Source organism: Hylobates moloch, unplaced genomic scaffold (assembly GCF_009828535.3).
Source record: "Hylobates moloch isolate HMO894 unplaced genomic scaffold, HMol_V3 SCAFFOLD_21, whole genome shotgun sequence".
NCBI classification, from domain to species: domain Eukaryota; kingdom Metazoa; phylum Chordata; class Mammalia; order Primates; family Hylobatidae; genus Hylobates; species Hylobates moloch.
The window spans coordinates 42,818,597-42,840,067 of record NW_026652296.1 but is presented as its reverse complement, the minus strand read 5'-3'; the positions used below and the strand labels follow the sequence as shown (position 1 = coordinate 42,840,067).

General features: G+C 41.1%; 1 protein-coding gene across 5 annotated transcripts in view; it reads right to left on the bottom strand.

The window, feature by feature from the left end:
• DZANK1 (double zinc ribbon and ankyrin repeat domains 1) overlaps positions 1–21,471 on the bottom strand; it is a 92,133-nt gene that overhangs the window by 65,071 nt on the left and 5,591 nt on the right. For 4 of the 5 annotated variants that reach the window (XM_032142116.2, XM_032142117.2, XM_058432847.1 and 1 more), the window contains 6 exons: positions 19,482–19,635; positions 14,285–14,399; positions 12,764–12,860; positions 11,665–11,789; positions 8,044–8,129; positions 2,456–2,573 (listed from right to left, as the gene is read on the bottom strand). In XM_032142116.2, coding sequence (XP_031998007.1) covers positions 2,456–2,573; positions 8,044–8,129; positions 11,665–11,789; positions 12,764–12,860; positions 14,285–14,399; positions 19,482–19,635 — 695 coding nt within the window. The remainder of the gene's footprint in view (positions 1–2,455; positions 2,574–8,043; positions 8,130–11,664; positions 11,790–12,763; positions 12,861–14,284; positions 14,400–19,481; positions 19,636–21,471) is intronic. The other variant, XM_032142119.2, reaches the window with a different exon arrangement.

Sequence of the window (21,471 nt, the reverse complement as noted above, 5' to 3'; positions counted from 1 at the left end):
ATCAGGTGAATTTAACAGACATTATAAGTCCCCAACATATACAATATAATTTTTGTTTGATTTTCATCAATATAACCCTGGAGCTGCAAGAAATATATTATTTTGGGCTGTCATAGGAGCTCTCTGGTTCCTGCACCATGACTTAAAGGTCCTGAGCTTGTCATTTTCTTTCTGTGAATGCTCCCATGGACTCAGGAGAATACATCCTCCACCGCAGTTTTTGTAGTCATTGTCACTGCCATAGAGTCAAGTGCAGCAGCTACTTGGCCACTCAAGACACTTGCTTCAATTGGCACTTCATCACAATCAGCCACAGGTGACAGCCTGATTAACTGTGATGCCCCCTTATGCTATGGATCACCAGTGTCCCATTTCCCATTGGCAAGGAGCTCGGCACTGTTCCCAAGCAAAGGACAAGACCAAACCACTTCCAAAATCCCATTTGCAGGTTTATTTCCTGGGACCAATCCCAGTATCAATTGTGTATCAGTCAGAGTCCAATCAGGACATAGAAACCACAAGTAATTTGAACAGGAAAAGTTCATATAAATAGTTATTAACTGGTATCCAGGGATTAACTACTAATGGGTAAAGCAGATTCTACATATACAGAAATTCCAAACATAGGGAGGATCCCCTACCTCTTTGGCTGAGACAGACAGCCGAAGGAGGATCAAATTTGGAAGAGGCACTTATTTTGCCCCACACCCAAGGCTGAAATCAGACTTTATTGAATTGAGTGTGGTTGTCACCCACTGGATGGCAGAGAAGTTCACTGAGGTGACACAGATCAGAGCCGGCAAGGAAAAAGCCGCCCACTGGGATCCAATGAAACTCATTAGGAATTCCTCATCTAGGGAACTGGCAGAACGTGTTGGGAAGTCAGATACGGAGATGCGGCTGGAACTTGCTGGAAAGTTGCTACTGGGATGCCCCAAAGACTATCTGGGAAGCTGGCTGGGGTGCCAGTGGAACTCACTGAGAAGCATCCACGGGACAACACTGAAATTCACGGGGTTCAGCACAACCAGGTGTCCTACAGGTTAGCTCACATGGCAAGAGCAAAGAGACAGGAGAGCACACACCTCTGCATCTCTTTACTGAGACTCTCCGAGAGTCGTGGGTCTAAGTAGGATCCCGCCCCTCTGAATCCTAGAAGCCCAGCTCAGAGCAGGACACAGTAGTACTCGATAAATAGTTGTTAGCTTAAATTACAAAGCTGTTATACATTATAGTCTATTGTTGCACTAATAGAAATATAATTGGGGGGCAATCTAGGTGTTTTAAAGTTCATAATGTTAAATATTTATAATCGCTGATAACCTTTCCTCCCTGTAAAAATGAAGTTAGTTGTGAAAATCCCTTTCCAGGCAAGTAGAAAATAATTTTGGTATTGCACCAACTAGTATAAACAGAGAAAAATCAACCAATGGGACTTGTTCATATTTTGTTTTCTGTATCGTCTTCTTTCGCTAAAACATTTAGTCCAGATATCTACAAGCTGCACACATATCAATGAATTTGGCCCACTTTGGTGTTATAGTCTGTTTTTATTTAAAATCGACTCCCACCCTTATTCCCTAAGATTCTGCCATTATACATTAGCAAAATCTCTAAGGAGTTTAAAGTGTATCATTGAAGTAAATTAAATTAACTTCTACAAAAATCTTGAGCAATATAATAGAAAAATATTAAAACAGCCATTTAATACGTGACCCCTTGCTTGAGGCATAACTTGAATCTAAAACTCTGGACTTGGAACTCACTCAATTAGTGACTTTTTCTTAGTAACTATCTTCTTAAAAATTGTAATTTTTCACTCAATATTACAGATCCCTTTATTTCATTTTCATCCCTTTATTCCCAGTCCAAAAAAAATCCCCAAAATATCAAGTGCTTAAAAGATGAACACATTTTGGTGAAAGTTTTAATTTTTAGCAAGCCAAGTATGTTTTTTAACTATCTACAAAATTAGTAGTGAGATATCAATTATTATCTATCCTAAATCAGCCAAACCTTTTAAATTTAAATACACAGATCAATCTATAGATTCTATGGGCAGAATGATGCATCTTATGGATATATAGATATACAGAGACATAAAGTAATTGGTACTTCTCTTTATTTATTTCTAGAATATATTTCCTTATTATACCCAGGATATGAGCAGAGCTATCAAATGAATAGTAAACATGTATTTATCCATGCATGCCCCATTAAAACAATAAGATTCCAATCTTTTTTAAGCCCGTGCTTCTGGCAGGCCACACAAAAGACAAAGCACTGCAAGTAAGTTTTTCCATGCTTAAGTAGGAGTGTGTAAGAGTTCAATCAGCCAGTAATTCTTCAACAAGTATTTATATGTGTGGTTCATGTGTACCAGGCACTGTGTTACTGCTGCAAATAAAGATCAGATCAACCAATGAAAGATGTTTTTAAGAATTCTGCTGCTCACCTGAGCTCCTTCTGGGGGTGGGAGACGACAGCCAAATATGGGTGGGACAGGAGAGCCACATTCTTGACAGAAGCGAGCAAAGGGATCTGATGGCCGGGGGGCAAGGCAGTGGGCACACCTACAACAAAACAGGTTCCCGATTGGCCATGTTCTGGTGGGTCCACATTAATAAGACTGATAAAAATCTAAAAGCATTCAAACAGTTTTAAACACAAAACAAAAGCAGACTGCTCTCAATGGCTATGGAACAAGTTCAAGACAGGAAATACTTCTCTAGGTCATTTGGTCATTTTATTGGAATAGTGGCCTTGCAGCTGGACCCTCTGGTGCCCTTTCCGCGTAGGCCAAGTCCATATAACTTCTTGATCGTGGCAAGAAGTTTATCAGCAGCCTTGGCCCCACTTCTTGCTCAGGCTCTGGCTTGTCCTGTCACATTGGATTTGATGTGTATGAGGGTGAGCCCTGGGAATTCCAGCAATTTTTATATTATGCTTTTCTGACTTTCTACCATTGAGCCCAGTCTGAGGGACAGGCCTTCTTGCCTGTGCCTCAAACCCATCCCTTCTCTTTGCCCACTTTAGCTTAGAGTCCTCAGGCCCTGCCCCAGCAGCATCTGGCCCCATTTCTTAGGCAGCTGGACCCATCATTTAGCTCCCACTCATCTAACTGGGTTCTGGCTATCCGCCAAAGTGAGAGCATTCTTGGAATTAGGCTGCCCTAATTCCTTTCCTGCTACTGCCATGCCTTTCCAGAGAAGTTGGCTCCTGATCCTGTGACCTATCAATCTGAACAGCTCCTCAGCAACTAGAAGGCTTGGATACTGTGCACTGGACTGCCTGGTTGCCCGCACTAGTCTCCACTTTGGAGCTGAGCTCATTCCCACACTCTTTTCCTATTTAGTCCTTCATTACTGTACCATGGCACCAAGGTTTCACCATGTCTCTGGCATGGGCCCACCCGCCAGAGCAACAACAATTCCCTCTTTTCTATGCCCAAAGCTCATGAAGTGTAATCTGACTATCTCATTCCTCTGATTTGAATTGAGGGCATAGAGCTGGGAGTCTCAGAAGGTTAAGATAACTGGAGCTTTTAGGAAAGAATACCAGAGAAGAGCTGCAGGGAGAGCTTCAGAATTTTGCAGAGGGTCACCCTCAAGTCTTCACCTGGGTACTACTGATGAGTGCATGTGATGGAAGAAACCACTCAAGGTTAGAAAGTAAACACCAAAGGGTAACAGAGAAAACAATCTTCAGGATTCACACAGGGCTGGGAAGCTCATGCTTACACCAGCCAAAGTGGAAAAAATTCATATTTACTGAGGTATCAGTTAGAATACTCTATATATACTCGAAATACTTCAATTAGAACATAGGAGTTGTCAGGTATGGTTTTTTAAAAGGCTAGGCCTAACTATACGCTGCTCAAAAGAAACCAACTTTATTTTTATTTATTTATTTTGAGACGGAGTCTCGCTCTGTCACCCAGGCTGGAGTGCAGTGACATGATCTCGGCTCACTGCAAGCTCTGCCTCCTGGGTCATGCCATTCTCCTGCCTCAGCCTCCAGGGTAGCTGGGACTACAGGTGCCTGCCACCATGCCTGGCTAATTTTTTTTTGTAGTTTTAGTAGAGATGGGGTTTCACTGTGTTAGCCAGGATGATCTCGATCTCCTGACCTCGTGATCCGCCTGCCTTGGCCTCCCAAAGTGCCGGGATTACAGGCGTGAGCCTCTGCACCCGGCCAGAAACCAACTTTAAATAGAGACATAAATAGATTCAATAAAGGGAGGTACACACACAATCAAAAGAAAGCAGGAGTGACAATATTAACATCAGAACAAGTAGGTTTCTGAGCAAAGAATATTAACAGAGTTAAAGAAGTTTATTTCATAATGATAAAAGGGTCAACCCAGCAAGAGGACAAAAGAATCCAAAATGTTTATGTACTTAATAGCAGAGTATCAAAGTACATGAAGAAAAACCGATAGAAATGAAATGCAAGAATAAATAGGCAAATTCATAATTACAGTCATATATTTCAATACTGCTTTTTCAATAACTGATTACACGATAAACAGAAAATCGGTAAAGACAGAGAAGACTTAAACAATACCATCAACTAACTCAACCTAATTGATATTTATAGTACACTCATTCTGGCAGAATACACTTTCTTTCAAAGTATACATAGAACATTTACCAATCAAATCATATATCATTTCTGACCAAAAGTAAATAAATTTGACAAAAGCACCAGGCCAGGTGTACTGGCTCATATCTATAATCCCAACAATTTGGGAGACTGAGGTGGGAGGATCACTTGAGGCCAGGAGTTCAAGACCAGCCTGGGCAACTTTGTGAGAACCCCAACCCCGCCACAAAAAATATATAGATATAAGGTTTTTTGTTTTGTTTTGAGACAGAGTCTTGCTCTGTCGCCCAGGCTGGAGTGCAGTGGCATGATCTCGGCTCACTGCAGCCTCCACCTCCTGGATTCAAGTGATTATTGTGCCTCAGCCTCCCGAGTAGCTGGGATTACAGGCGTGTGCCACCATGCCTAATTTTTTTTGTGTGTGTATATTTTTAGTAGAGATGGGGTTTTGCCATGTTGGCCAGGCTGGTCTCAAACTCCTGGCCTCAAGTGATCCTCCCACCTCAGCTTCCCAAAGTGCTGGGATTATAGGCATGGGCCACCACGCCTAGCCAAAAAAAAAAAAAAAGTTTTTTAATTAGCTAGGTGTAAGTGGCACATGCCTATAGTCCCAGCTACTTGGGAGGCTGAGGCAGGAGGATGCCTTGAATCCAGGAGTTTGAGGCTGCAGTGAGCTATGATTGGGCCTCTGCGCTTCGGCCTGGGTGACAGAGTGAGACTCTAAGAAAGAAAGAAGAAAGGAGGAAAGAAGGAAGGGAGAGAGGATGGGAAGGCAGGAAGGAAGGAAAGAAAGAAGGCAGACAGGCCCAAAAGATACAAGGAAAATCCTCCAGTATTTGGAAATTTAATAAAACATTTTTAACCCATTGCCCTCCCCACAAAATAACAAGGATAATTAGAAACTGTTTGAACCGAATGAAGATGAAAACACAACATATCAAAATTCGGAGACTGCAAGTAAAACAGTATTCAGGGGAAATGTATAGTTCTAAATGTCTATGCTAGAAAAGAAGAAAGGCTTCAAATCAGTAACTTCATATTCCCATTAAAGAAACTAAAAAAAGAACAGATGAAACCTAAAATTTACTCCAAAAGAAATATTAATAAATATAAATGTACTTATATCTATTAAAGAAATCTAATGTGTAGTTAAATATCTTCCTGAAAAAAAATCTTCCTGAAGGAAAACTCCAGATCTAATCATTTCACTTGTGAATTTCTACCAAATATGTAAGGAAGAAATAACACCAATTTTACATAAACTTTTTCAGAAGTTGAAGGAGTGAAAACACTTCCTAACTTATTCTATGAATCCAGAATTATACCGATACTAAAACCAGACAAAGACATAAACAAGAAAAGAAAATCCCCCAACATCCCTTATGCAAATGCTGGCAAAACAAATTCTTTAAAACCTTTTAGCAAATCAAATTCAACATTATATAAAATAGATAACACTTCAGGTAGATATATTTCAGGAGTGTTAAGGTTGACTTAACATTTGAAAACCAATCATTGTAATTCACCACATGAACAGAAAAAGAAAAACTAAATTACTCTCTCAAATAGAAAAAATGCTTTGGACAAAATCCAACAACTATTCCTGATTTTAAAAAAGAAACGCTCAGCAAATTAGAAACACGTAAAAATTTCCTCAACTTGGCTGGGCGTGGTGGCTCACGCCTATAATCCCACCACTTTGGGAGGCTGAGGTGGGCAGATCACCTGAGGTCAGAAGTTCGAGACTAGCCTGGCCAACATGGTGAAACCCCATCTCTACTTAAAAATATACAAAAATTAGCCAGGCGTAGTGGCACATGCCTCTGTCATCCAGGCTGGAGTGCAGTGGCATGATCTTGGCTCACTGCAACCTCCGCCTTCCGGGTTCAAGCGATTCTCCTGCCTCAGCCTCCCAAGTAGCTGGGATTACAGGTGCCCACCACCACACACAACTAATTTTTTGTATTTTCAGTAGAGATGGGGTTTCACCATGTTGGCCAGGCTGGTCTTGAACTCCTGACCTCAGGTGATCCGCCCACCTCAGCCTCCCAAAGTGCTGTGATTACAGGTGTGAGCCACTGCGCCTGGCCTATAATGCATTTTTTTAAAGGCGAAAAGTTTGAAAAGACACTTTACCAAAGAAGATGCATGGATGGAAATAAGCACATGAAAAGAGGCTCAACATCATTAGTCACTAGGGAAATGGAAATAAAAACTACAATAAGATACTGTTACAATCTCATTAGAATGATCAAAATAAAAATAAAAGTTAGTAAGGATACAGAGAATTCTCCTCCACTGCTCGTGAGAATGTAAAATGGAACAATCACTTTGGAAAGAAGTTTGGCAGTTTCTTAAAAATGTATCTATCATATTCCTCTTCAAGGTATTTGCCCCAAGGGAAATGAAAACATGTATATACATAATGACTTTGGGGTTTTAAAAATTATTTTACTGTATCTGTTAATTTTTATCAATTTATTTATTTATTTAGAGACCAGGTATGAGACTGGATCACTTTTTTATATACAGTAACTTTTGTACAAATGTTCATAGCAACTTTATCTGTAATAGCCCAAAATTGGATATAACACAAATTCCCATCAATAAGTGAATGGATAAACAAACTGTGGTATATCCATACAATGGACTGTTATTCAGCAATAAAAAGAAATGGATGTTTGTTACAAGGAACAACATAGATGAATCTCAAAATAGTTATGCTGAGTGAAAGTAGTCCAGTAGAAAAGAGTACACACTAAATCACTTCGTTGACATATTGAATCACATGCAAGTTAAACTATAGTGACAAGAAACAGATCAATAATTGCCTGTGATGAGCAGGGGTAAAAGGAAGGGGTTACCAAATAGGGTACAATGTAGGAAATTTTTGGCGGGGATGAACTTACTCATTTACATACATACATACATACATACATACATACATACATACAGAGTCGAATGAACTCTAAATACATATGCAGTTATTGTATGTCAATTATACTTTCTAACAGGCTGTAAATATTTAATTTAAAAAGTTGGGGCTGGGCGTGGTGGCTCACACCTGTAATCTTAGCACTTTGGGAGGCCGAGGTGGGTAGATCACGAGGTCAAGAGATCAAGACCATCCTGGCCAACATGGTGAAACCCCGTCTCTACTAAAAATACAAAAATTAGCTGGGCATGGTGGCATGTGCCTGTAATCTCAGCTACTCGGGAGGCTGAGGCAGGAGAATCGCTTGAACCCAGGAGGCAGAGGTTGCAGTGAGCCAAGACTGCACCACCGCACTCCAGCCTGGGTGACAGAGGGAGACTCTGTCTCAAAAAAAAAAAAAAAAAAAGTTGGAGGTGGGCAAAAATGTTGTATCTTTAAATTCTCTTTGACCATGATGTATCTTTGTAGGATTTAAGACAGAGTAAAGAGAATGTGATACTTACTTGAGAAAGTCTGTCTCCCTTTGAATTCTCATTGTCTCCGTGCTTGTCAAACACTTCTGGCCACTTACGTGGGCAAAACCGGGGGACTGAAATTAAGAATATAGGTACATAGACAGAGTCATATAGTCAAAATAACATGGTAAAGGCTATGGCATAGTAAAATGCCATTAAAAATCATTATGGGTGAATACACATAGATATACAAAGAGGAATAATAGACACTACAGACTCTAAAAGTGGGAAGGGTGGGAAAAGGCGAGGGCTGAAAAATTACCTATTGGGTGCAGTGTTCATTATTTGGGTGAAGGGTACCCTAGAAGCCCAAACCTCACCATTACACAATACATGTAACAAACCTGCACCCCCTGAACCCATAAAAATAAAAAATTATAAAAATAAAAAATCATTATGAGGAGTAATGTAATTATTACTCTAGTATCTAACATTTCTAAATTATTTAAAGTGCTATTCACAATCATATATCTATATTTCATTAAAAATGAGAGTTTACAATAAAAGATACCTGAATTTGCCATGAGACAGACCAGATTTTAGGATTTAAAAACTTTAGTATCCCAGCCTGGCCAACATGGTGAAGCCCCATCTCTACTAAAAATACAAAAAAAAAAAATTAGCTGGGTGTGGTGGTGGGTGCCTGTAATCCCAGCTACTCGGGAGGCTGAAGCAGGAGAATCGCTTGAACCCAGGAGGCAGAAGTCGTGGTGAGCCGAGACCGCACCACTGCACTCCAGCCTGGGTGAGAGTGAGACTCTGTCTCAAAAAAAAAAAAAAAAAAGGTAAAAATAAATAAATAAACTCGGCTGGGCACATTGGCTCATGCCTGCAATCCCAGCACTTTGGGAGGCAGAGGTGAGCAGATCACCTGAGGTCGGGAGTTCGAGACCAGCCTGACCAACATAGAGAAACCCCGTCTCTACTAAAAATACAAAATTAGCGGGTGTGGTGGCACAATGCCTATAATCCCAGCTACTCAGGAGGCTGAGTCAGGAGAATCACTTGAATCCGGGAGGCAGAGGTTGTGGTGAGCCAAGATCGTGCCATTGCACTCCAGCCTGGGCAATAGAGTGAAACTCCGTCTCAAATTAATTAATTAATTAATTAATTAAACAAACAAACAAACTTTAGTATCTATTTTTCTCAAAAACTGTATCTCTAGGAAACTCAATGGTCTGAACTTAGGACTTCAGGCTCTATCCTGCAGGCAATAGGGAGCAGTCAGAGATTTCTCATTGCTTTTGTGCCACATCTAACATGGCCTAGGCTGGGTATAGTGGCTCACATTTGTAATCCCAATACTTTGGGAGGCTGAGGCAGGAGGATTGCTTGAGGCCAGGAGTTCAAAAATAGTCTAGGCAACATAGTGAATCCCCATCTCTACAAAAAGAAAAACAAATAAATAAAAACATAACATGACCTAGACCAGAAGTCTCAAAGTGGTGGTCTATTAGCCAAATCTGGCCTGCCATGGAGTTTTATTTGGCATTGGCTCCCACAGTGTTTCAAAATTTGAACTAATAGTCAAAACTTTAAATTATGTTATTACACATAAAGATGTAGGTTTCTGCCTTCTCATGCAAATTCACTGATGTAGCAACACTGAGCCTTCAGTCCCTGGGTGATTCTGATATGCAACTGGGTTTGGAAACCATGTTTTTCTCCTCCTTTATACTTGATGGTAAGTGTGAGCAGCCATGGAATCATGGGCACACAAGAAGGAGTTGTGGTTACACAGAAAATGTGACTCCAGGTACATTAAACTTGGGACTCAAACAGGATGAACAGAACAAGGGCTCCTGGGTTGCCCTTAGATGCCAAAAGTCCAAATTGGATTTTATAAACATTGAAAAATCAAAGCACTATAATAGTATAGTAGGCAACTAGTGTAAGAGCCTCTTTCTTGTGTTATAGTAGTAAGAATACACTGATATGCCTTTTTTTTTTTTTTTTTTTTTTTTTTGAGATGGAGTCTCACTTTGTTGCCAAGGCTGGAGTGCAATGGTGCAATCTTGGCTCACTGCAACCTCCACCTCCCCAGTTCAAGCGAGTCTTCTGCCTCAGCCTCCTGAGTAGCTGGGACTACAGGTGCGCGCCACTATGCCTGGCTAATTGTTGTATTTGTAGTAGAGACGGGGTTTCACCATATTGGCCAGGCTGGTCTCGAACTCCTGACCTCGTGATCTGCCTGCCTCAGCCTCCCAAAGTGTTGGGATTACAGGCGTGAGCCACCGGGCCCAGCCAATATGCCTTTTATTAAGGTCATAAGTCACCTCTATCTTGTCAAAGTCGATGTGAATTTCCAGTTGTCTGTCTTTATCTAACTAGAACCTTCAGTAACATATGACATAGATGATCTTCTCCTTAAAGTCTTCCATCTCTTGGTTTCCATGGCGACATATTCTTTTGGCTTTCTTTCTACTTTCAGGCTCCTCCTCCCCTGCTCAATCTCTAAGTTGAAGACTTTCTTCATTTTCCTTCTCTTCATTTTCTGTACAGCCTTGACTAGTGATCATATTCAGATCTAAGCTTCAAATACCATCAACATATTGAATATTTCCATATTTCTAAGTACATATCTCCAGCTCTGACCTCTCCCGAGTGTGAACTTGCACATCCAACAGTCTACTCAACACCTCCACTTGGATGTCTAATGTGCCATTGGACACCTGCTCCTCTCTCATCCTTTCCAGCTTTGTCAATGGCACGATCATCTCCAGATACTCAGGACAAACCCTAAGAGGCAGCCTTGGCTCCTCCCCTTCCCTCCTATCTGTCGGATCCCTCAGCAAAGCCCACCTCCTATCATGACCACCTCTACAACCTTGGTCCAAGTCACCATCATTTCTCACCTGGAACAAAAGCCTCCTAAATAACGTTCTCCCTTTCCTCTTCCGTGGTCTAATCTCCATACTGTGGCCAAACAGAAAACTTTTAAATGTAAATGGGACTGTGTCTTGTCTGCCAAACAGATTCCCTTTACAATTAGAATAGAATTCAGACTTCTTACGGTCAGCCTAGTATCTATGACTCTCAACCACACCTGACCATTAGAATCATTTAGGGGTGGTTTTTTTTAACGATGCTCAAATCCCACATCAGATCAATTAAATCAGAATTTCTGACGCTAAACCTTGGGGATTGGTTTGAAGCTCCTCAGGTGACTCTAACATGCAGCCATGTTTGAGAACCACAGCTCTAGACACTCTGGCCCCAACCACCTTCTGCCTCATCTCCCACTTTGCTCATCAGGCCTGAGAATGTGCATTTTAAATAAGTTCCCACGTGATGCTGATGCTGCAGGTCTGGGGATCGCCTCTGAGAACCACTGCTCTATCTCATTATTGTTTTATCTTCTTCATGACACTTACCACCATTTAAAATTTTGTTTATTTACTTAAAATTATCTGTCCGCCCCCAAGCCCAATAAAAGGTAAGCTCCATGAATACAGGGACTTTTCTTGTCCAACACAGTATTCCCAGCACTAGAACAGTGCCTGGCACATGGTCAAAAGTGGGGGAGGTGCAGTCTTAAAAGTATTTCATGGGAAGCATTAAAAATACAGGAGGTATTTGAGTACCCTAAAGATTGTCCTTAGAAGTTACCTGGGACTGGCGGGTGGGTGGTCTAGAACCTGATCCTCCACCGTGAGCTGAGATTTCCAGTGGACTCTCTGAAAAGCGAAGATCTTTCAAAGTTTTTGGGTCAGTTCTTTCACCTACCTGGAGGTCTACAATGATATTAAAAACATTATTCTTTGAGCATCTGTAATTATACATAATCGTGCAAAGATATCTTCACAGTGGGAGACCTTTTAATAAAGAACCACTGTCACCACATTGCTTCCCTAGAAGTAACAATTACATAAAGAGCTCCCGCCACACACTCAATGTATTAGAAGTGAGAAAGAAAAAACAAGCCCAGACTGAGAAGATCATCTTCCCCACTGCATTCTACAATATTTCACATCAGGCTGGGAAAACAGACAGATCAATCCAGTTGCCAAGTTAGCAGGAAATATTATATCTCCCAAGAACACACTGCAGCTGTAAAATGTCGTTAACAGCCCCTCTTTGCATGCCTAGTCTTTCTTACTCATTGAGAAACCCTGTTCTCTAAAATCACAGATTATCAGAAACTTTGCTGTTTGAAATTCTCAGTAAGAACGAAACATTCAACTCTTGCCTGGGGAATCTAGGCCACTTTGACATAGAGAAGCAGCTTCAGTGTCCAATCCTGGTGCAGAGATCATCGTTTCTGAACACAGTATTCCCCATGTATCTTTGTAGTTTCCAAGGCAACAGAACCCTGGGTCCCCTTCCCAGTCCATACCTGATGCTGATCCCTTCACACCCAGACCAGCTTTGCTTTGAGACTATCAAAACTCTGCTTTCATTTATATTTCACCCAAACTCCACCCTTCCCCCAAACCCTACAACTCCAGCATTTTCTGTTTGGTGAGATGCCCCCATAGCTCCCGGCGGTGGGTCAAGAAATCTGACTTGGTTGGACTGCTTGATCCTCCTTCATGATCTTAAGCTGTTAGCAAGGATGTCATTAAAATTCAAAGTACAGCATACTTTCCTGCCCCAGTGTTTCTTATTCCAACACTTCTCCAGACAAGAAAACATGCAACGAACATGCCATGAACCTCTTCGGTAGGTTCAGAATACAAAACCTTGTCTTTGTTCTGTCACATCATACCTGGAAACTTTCTAAGGTTAACATTCCAGCTGCGCTGATTTTCAGAGTTCTTATATTTCTTCTTTAGTTTTGATCCAACAAATCCATTTTTGAATTCCTAGGAATGAAGAGATTGCATATCAATCACTTGGTTATTCCCATGTGAGAATTAAAGCTGCATGATAGAGAAAGTGTCATGGTGTGCATTTCTTATTTGAAAGAGTTTACGGTCATTTTTACAAAGTGACCCCTGTTTCACTTTATTCTGGAAACATGCAGCTTTGTATCTGGACTGGGCTGCTCAGTTGGCAGCACATCTGGATGTAGGCCTCACCAGGTGAAGAGGCCAAGGCAGGAGGCAGGGAGCAGCACATGCAGGCAGGATGTTACAACTGTGGGAGTCTGGATAACAACAGAGGGACCACCACCAAGTCCAGAGGGCAAAGGCAGGGTAGGGTCAGACCAAAATCAGACTTCTGCACACCACCTGCCCACACACAGTCCTTAAATACTCTTCTCTCTGGACTTTCTCCATGGACTTGGTCCCTCACACCTGATTCAAGCCTAAGCACCTGCTGATATATGTGGGCTCAGCCCCCGCAAGCGGCCCCTGCCCAGTGTAAATCCTTGCCTTGATCACACTTGAGTCCCACCTATGCCTGCATCTACCAACCTCCTCTCTAGCATCAGGCTCACGGTCAAGCTTAAGTGAAACCCCTATAAACTTCCTCTGTCAATCCCAACAACATCCCTGTGACCAAGACCTCTGGGTTGGCCGCCTTACTGTAGGCTAGCCCATCCTCTGGCCTAGCTCCTTGAATCTTTCTTATCGATGCTCACACCCAGTGCCTGAAGCTTTACACATCCTTCTCAGATGGATCTAATTGACTCTTCACAGTGGGGAGGCTTTGCAGATATTTGGGAATAAAGATTTCAACATAAAAGAATTCTATGCCCACTGAGGACTTCTACTTAATGCATCTATTCAACAGATACACACTCACCACCCTCTCCTGCCTGCCCCTGTGCAAGGCAATGAGTATGGCAACCATGCCACCTTGGAGCTTATAATGCATAGGCAAGATAAACAAGGAACAAAGTAATCACGTGCTCAAAGCAGTTTATAAAAGAAGGCCTGGATACCAGGATAGCAGTGATAGGGCATAGCAAACACAGTTCAGTTTGGTTGGAATATATGTAGGGGGTTCACAGACCAGGAAAAGCTGACCAACGGCAGAAACTGATGACTTGGATGGAAGGCTAAAGGTTGCTGGTTTTTTCAGTAGGTAAGAGAGAGCCACTAAAGACACTGGAGCATGGACCCCAATGCTCAGCAGGAATTCTCATCTTCAGGGTGGATAGGAGACTGACGAAAGGCTGAGAAATCAGTAAAGATGCTTTGCAATGGTTGATAATGACTTCAATTATAAGGACCTGACTGTGAGCAGAGGTAAGGTAATAAAAGGCAAGATCTGCTCACTGAGAAAGAAGGAACCAAAATACAGTGACAACCTGAATGGATTATATAGTTTCATTACTTGCCTGCCTTGAAGAATCTTTGAGAACATTTTCAACATTGTCTTCAGGACAGACTATATTTGGTGGTCCATAGTCTACCTGAAACACCTTTGTCACAATGCCACTCTGTCTGCAGTCTCTGAAAATTATTATTAAAAAAGGAAAAAGTCTGTATTACACAAAGATTTTTTAAAAAGTGGCTAACAACATGATTTTATTAAAGTGCCTTAGTCAAGCTACTAAATTTATTGTATTTCAAATTGAAGAAATCAAATGTAATTTCTATAGTCTTTCCTCGCCTCCTTCCTTTTGGGTTATTTACTGCTGTGTAACTAACCACCCCAAAGGTAGTGCCTTAAAACATGAATCTGTGGATTCACGGTCCCCACTGGGTGGATCTCATTTGAGCTCTTCCATGTGGCTGCCATCAAACATCAGCAAGGGCTGGAGTCAACTGAAGGCTCAGCTGGGCTGGTTGTTCAAAATGACTTCTCTCAAATATGCAAAGCCTGGGCTGGGGTAACTGGAACAGCTAGGGGCTCACCACTGATCGTTCTCACTGAATCTCCATCCCTCTGTCCCTCCCTCTCTCTCTCATGTGGTTAGCTTGGGCTTCCTCACAGTATGGAAGCCTCAGGTAGTCAGACTTCCTCCACAGTACCTGACTACCCCAACCCCCTGCCAGTGATTTTGTCCCAAGAAACCAAAGCAGAAACTACAATACTTCCTTTGATCTCAGAAGTCTTTGGCATCATTTCTGAAACATTCTATTGGTCAAAAGCAAGTCACAACACCAGCAGAAAGGCTACAAAAGGGCATAAATTCTGGGAGGCATAGTTCATTGGGGGCCATTTTTGAAGACTATCTACCACATTCATCATAAAGGTATCAGACCATAAGCCTCAAACTATTCTAAAACAAAAAATGTGTTACCTAAGTCATTCCACATGAATCAAGAGCATTTTCCCTGGCTCAGTTGTAGACAGTGTAATATATGCTGCTGTGGTAGATTCTGTAACTCAAATACTATCATGTTTTCCATTCATTCATAATATTTCACAATTCATCTTGTTCTCTGATGCAATAAGAGTTTCATAAGAAGACAATGTAGCAGTGCCCATGACTAAAAACTAGTGGTGATTTTATTTCAGTACCAGTAGCTCCCCTATGCTCTATTTTTTAACAGCTTTATTGAGGTATAATTTACATGACATAAAATTCATCTATTTTAAGTATCTGGTTCAATGGAATTCAGTCAATGTAATGTATACAATTTTGTGAGTATCACCACAGTGGAAGTGTTTAGGACATTTCCATCACCCAAAAGAATTCCCTTGTGCCTGTGTGCAGTCACTCCTATCCAACCTCCTAGGCAACCACTGATCTGTTTCCTATCTCTATAGTTTTGTCTTTTCTAGAAATTTCACATAAATGTAATTATACATATGTGGTCATCTTATGTGTCTGGATTTTTTATTTAGCTCTTTTTTTTGGAGACTCATCTATGTTGTTGTAACTCGTTCATTGTTATTGTTGAGTAGTATTCCATTTTATGGATATACCACAATTTTTATGTCCATTCCCCAGCTGATGGTCATTTGGATTATTTCTGGGTTTGGGCTATTATGTATAATGCTGCTATGAACATTCATGTGTAAGTCTTTGTGTGGACACGTTTTCATTTCTCTTCAATAGATACTGAGGAGTGGAATTGCTGGGTCACATGGCAGGTATGTGTTTAATTTTCAGAAACTGCCAAACTGTGGCTGTTCCATTTTACATTCCCACCAGCATTAGCCGAGGGGTCCAGCTTCTCCACATACTTGCTGACACTTCATATTGTCAGCCTCATTGATGACCTGTTCTCTTGATCATGTTCTCTGTAGGTATTTGCTTGATACTTGTCCCTTGTCTATTAAGATATAGGCTTGGCAGTTGTAACACAGAATCAAAACAATAGTGGCTTTATGGCAGGGCACAGTGGCTCACTCCTGTAATCCCAGCACTTTGGGAGGCCAAGGCAGGCGAATCACTTGAGACCAGGAGTTCAGGACCAGCCTGGCCAACATGGCAAAACCCCATCTCTACCAAAAGTACAAAAAATTAGCTGGGTTGTGGTGGTGCACACCTGTAATCCTAGCTACTCAGGAGGCTGAAGCGTAAGAATTGCTTGAACCCAGGAGGTGGAGGTTGCAGTGACCTAAGGTCACACCACTACACTCCAGTCTGGGTGACACAGAGAGACCCCATCTCAAAAAAAAACGAACAAACAAACAAACAAATAGAGGCTTAAACAAGACAGAAGTAATAGGGTATAAGCAGTCTAGAGCTAGGTATAGGGGTGTCATGGTGACAGGGGCACGATAGCAAGTTTCTACTTGGTTACTCCATCATTTCTATGACATTACATTTATCCTCATGGCCCAACCTGACTGGCCAACCACATCTACATTCCAGCCAATTGGAAGCAAAGCCCACCCTTTCTCTTTAAAGGTACAATCTTAAAGTTTAACACATCGCTTCTACATGTATCCACTGGCCACAGCCTGGTACACATCTCTAACTAGCTGCAACGGGGATTGGGAAATATCTTCTAGGCAACCATGTGCCTGGCTAAAAATCATGGGCCCTACTATTAAAGGGAAAAACAGATATTGCCACGTCATCATGACCACGCTTGGCGAATTTATTTGATGTGTTTAACTCCCACCCCTCCTCATATGCATTGAAAGCTCACCTTTCCTATGCTATCCTTTCCACGTGATTATGGCTCTCTGGTTACCACAGCCCGTGTTTCTATTTGACCTGGCCAGACTCTTAATACTTTTTATATTTCCAATTATCTTCTTTCTTCAGTGTTCTTTGTCTGCTTTGCCCTTACTGATTTTCATATGATCTTTAATACATATTGTCTGGTTCATTAGCATTTCTTCAGCAACATGAAGAAATTCTTCAGCAACTTCAGATTTCTTACATGCTCAACTTTTATATTTCTTAAAATTTTTGAACCTTTAAGTAAATAAGTATCCCTGGATCTTAGAGGGGAAGATTTATGAATCTTTAAATCTGTTTTTTTTTGTTTTTTTTTAAAGAAGAGATTTAAACAGGGAAATTTAGCCACCTATGAGTCACTCCAGCCAGTGAACATGTGAGTGTCTTCTGATCACAGAAAGCTGAGATGTTATTTCTAAATACTGTCACTCACAGATAGGTAGTGGCTATTTTGATGAATTGTGTATTTCTTAGAATTTTTTTCTCCATCTTCAAGAAAGCTGGCTTAAAACTTCTATGTTGTTTAATGTTAAACAGATTCATAAATCTGGTTACAGATATAGATGATCTTTTAGATGAACCACTTGCTTAACTTATTCGCCTCAGCATCCATCTCGTCTGCATGTTCACCTTTGGCCCCAGGCCTGTCATCCAAGATCCAATTGTCCTTCCTGTTAACACACACTTCCCAGACATCACAAGCCTCTCCATCCAGGGATCACCTGAATCTTGGATGGTTGTGAGGCTCCCGGAATGCACACTTACAACCCCATATGAGGTCACATGAGTAGAGGCCTGGCTCATATCCACCTATTCCACCCCCTAAGATCCAGGTTGTTTCCCCCACCCCAGCTGGCCCTTCCTTGGGGAACCAGCTAAGGCATTCCCCTTTTGAGTTGAAAACTCAAACGTTTTTAAATAAATATTTTCCCTAAGCTGAGCACATCTGAAATACTAACAGTACCTTTCAGAATAGACACGTAGTGGGCACAGAGCAGAATGGTGAGAGGCATAAAGAATTACCTTATTTTTTACTCTCTCTTGAAAGCCTTATTAACTCCTTCAAACTGCATAGTCAGTCATTAAATTGCTTCTTCATTTTACTACTACTTGCAGCTTCTAAGGAGGCCTGCTTTACAGCATTTGGCCACGAGAGTATTTAGCTTCTTAATTTTTAATAATTGAGATGACTTACCTTGATAGAAGTGGCCTGGCAAGTGAGACAACATTTTATAAAGAATAATAACGTGCATATACTCCATTTGCAGAACCCACTTAAAAACAATAATAATGTGCATAAAGGGGTTGTTTTGTTTCATTTTATTTGTTATAATTTTCAGATGCCAAAGCAATCATGTTTGCTGTGGAATGTGTGGCTCTCCTCAAAAAGCCATTCAGTAATTCAGTCAATGGGGGGTGGGGCTAGAGTCCTTTTAAAGTACCTTGGCCAGGCCGGGCGCGGTGGCTCACGCTTGTAATCCCAGCACTTTGGGAGGCCGAGGCGGGCGGATCACGAGGTCAGGAGATTGAGACCACGGTGAAACCCCGTCTCTACTAAAAATACAAAAAATTAGCCGGGCGTGGTGGCGGGCGCCTGTAGTCCCAGCTACTCGCAGAGGCTGAGGCAGGAGAATGGCGCGAACCCGGGAGGTGGAGCTTGCAGTGAGCCGAGATCGCGCCACTGCACTCCAGCCTGGGCGACAGAGCGAGACTCCGTCTCAAAAAAATAAATAAATAAAAAAAATAAAGTACCTTGGCCAGCCAGGTACTGTATTTGGTTTGGGGCTTTTAAATGTTCCCAAAATGTGGCCAAACCTGCATTGCTGGAAAAATAATTCCTATATCACAGCCACACAGAATTGCCAAGCGTTTGAGTTGTTTTTTTTTTTTTTGCCTACAACACATGGTGAAGGTTTCCAAATTAAATACTGTTTCTATATTTGAAAATGGGAAAAAGTCATTAAGAAAAAAAAGGATAAAGAAAAAAGCATGGTAGCTAATGTCCAACAAGTTGAAATGACAGTTGCTTTGAAGGCCAATTAAGTCGATACAAAACGAAATCGAGAATGATGGCAGTGGTTGTAGGTTGCATCCTAGGGAATAAAAGAGCCACTCCGTGAACACAGTATTTTCTTCAGAGCCAGATGGAGCTCTTTAGAGGCCCCCAGCCCTGGAAAGGATCTTCCTTCCTGAAACCCCAATGTGGAATTTAAAATAAAAACAGTATTAATATACATAACACTTCACTGAGCTGTATACTTATGATTTCTGCACCTTACAGTATGCCTCAATGAAAGGCAAGTAAAACACAAATGTTACGTATGTATGCTGAAATTAAAATAACATTTCAGTAGTGTCCTTCTAATGTAGCACTGATTCTGATAGGAAAAAATTAGAACATAATGTTATTATATCATAAATTAAATTAATCACCATGCTCTTAACTTACTTAGAGACAGCAATAGCTTTAACTTGTATTTTTCCATCAGGCAGAGTAATAGGTTTTATATACTTAAATGTGTTATTATCCCCATAACCAATTCTCTTTAGAAATTCAGGTTTGCTGCCATCCAGAGTATAATATATGTTGACATCTGGAGTGTCTGAAAAATCCAAAACAGGATAACTATAATTAACACCAAAGTAGCAAGTCCCTGAATAATGTCTATAGGTCAGTTTAAGATCTAAGTGTGTGATTTAAGATTTAAAGTTGTGATTTAAGTTAAGATTTAAAGTTGTGACTTAGGCCGGGCACGGTGGCTCACGCCTGCAATCCCAGCACTTTGGGAGGCCAAGGCGGGCGGATCACGAGGTCAGGTGTTTGAGACCATCCTGGCTAACACGGTGAAACCCCATCTCTACTAAAAATACAAAAAATTAGCCGGGCGCGGTGGCAGGCACCTGTAGTCCCAGCTACTCGGGAGGCTGAGGCAGGAAAATCACCAGAACCCAGGATGCAGAGCTTGCAGTGAGCCGAGATCATGCCACTGCACTCCAGCCTGGGTAACACAGTGAAACTCTGTCTCAAAAAAAAAAAAAAAAAAAAAGTTGTGCTTTATGATTGTGTTAATCTCCTTAAATAACTGATCTATAGGTTATTATATATACATAATGGAAATGAATAGTAATAGCAATAATGCAATTCTTTCTCTGTACCAGCACTGTGCTTTACATGAATGAGCTCATTTCATCTGTACAACCCTATGAGGTAGGTCCTATTTTACACCCATCTTATAGATGAGGTAACTGAGTCCCAGAAAGATTAACAAAGTTGCTAAATAATAGAGGAGTTGTGATTTGACTTCTGCTAGGTTGGATACATTGCCCCTGCTCTTGAACCACTATGCTCTTTTGCCTCTCCAACACGGCACTGATACAAACATGATTCAAGATTCACAAGGTCAAAAAGGGTATACAGTGAAAAGTCTCCCCCAACCCATGACACCAGCTTCCCAGAGGTTATCAATGGTATCTTGAGTAACCTTCAAAAATATTTTATATCCATACAAGCATTTATGTACATATTCTTATTTCCCCCTCTCTTTTGACACAAATGATGGCATACTATACCCTGTTCCACACATTTCTTTTTTCATTTATCAGTATGTCTTATATTGGTACATAAAGAGCTTCCTAGGAAATAAATTTAAATTTTTTTAAAAAAAGAGCTTCCTCATTATTTGTTATAGCTGCACCACATTCTCTTATATAGATGAACAATAATTTAACCAATTCCCTACACATGGATCTTTAGGCTGTCTTCTTTTTTCCTTTTCTTTGTTTCTTTTGCAATTATAAGCACTATAATAAATAATTTTGTAAAGAATTATTTCTGTAAATATATGGGCAAGACAAATGTGTAGAACTAGTACTGCTGAGTCAAAAGATATATGCATTTGTAATCTTTTTTTTTTGAGAGGGAGTTTCACTCTTGTCATCCTGACTGGAGTGCAGTGGTGCGATCTCAGCTCACTGCAACCTCTGCCTCCCGAGTTCAAGCGACTCTCCTGCCTGAACCTCCTGCGTAGCTAGGATTACAAGCGCCCACCACCACGCCCAGCTAATTTTTGTATTTTTAGTAGAGATGGGGTTTCGCCATGTTGGCCAAGGTGGTCTGGAACTCCTGACCTCAGGTGATCTGTCCACCTCGGCCTTCCAAAGTACTGGGATTACAGGTGTGAGCCACTGTGCTCTGCCAGCATTTGTAATCTTGATCCATATTTCCAAACTGCCCTCCGTGGATGGTTAAGCAATTTACACTGCCACCAGCAATACATGAAAGCACCTATTTGACCACAATCTTCCTCATCTAGTGTGTTATCCATTTTTCTTTTAGTTTTCCTAATTTCCTAGGTTAAAAAAATACTATCTTGTAGTTTCAATTCATCGTTCTTGCATTTTGAGTAAAACTCACTAATTCATTACAACGAATGTTTGCT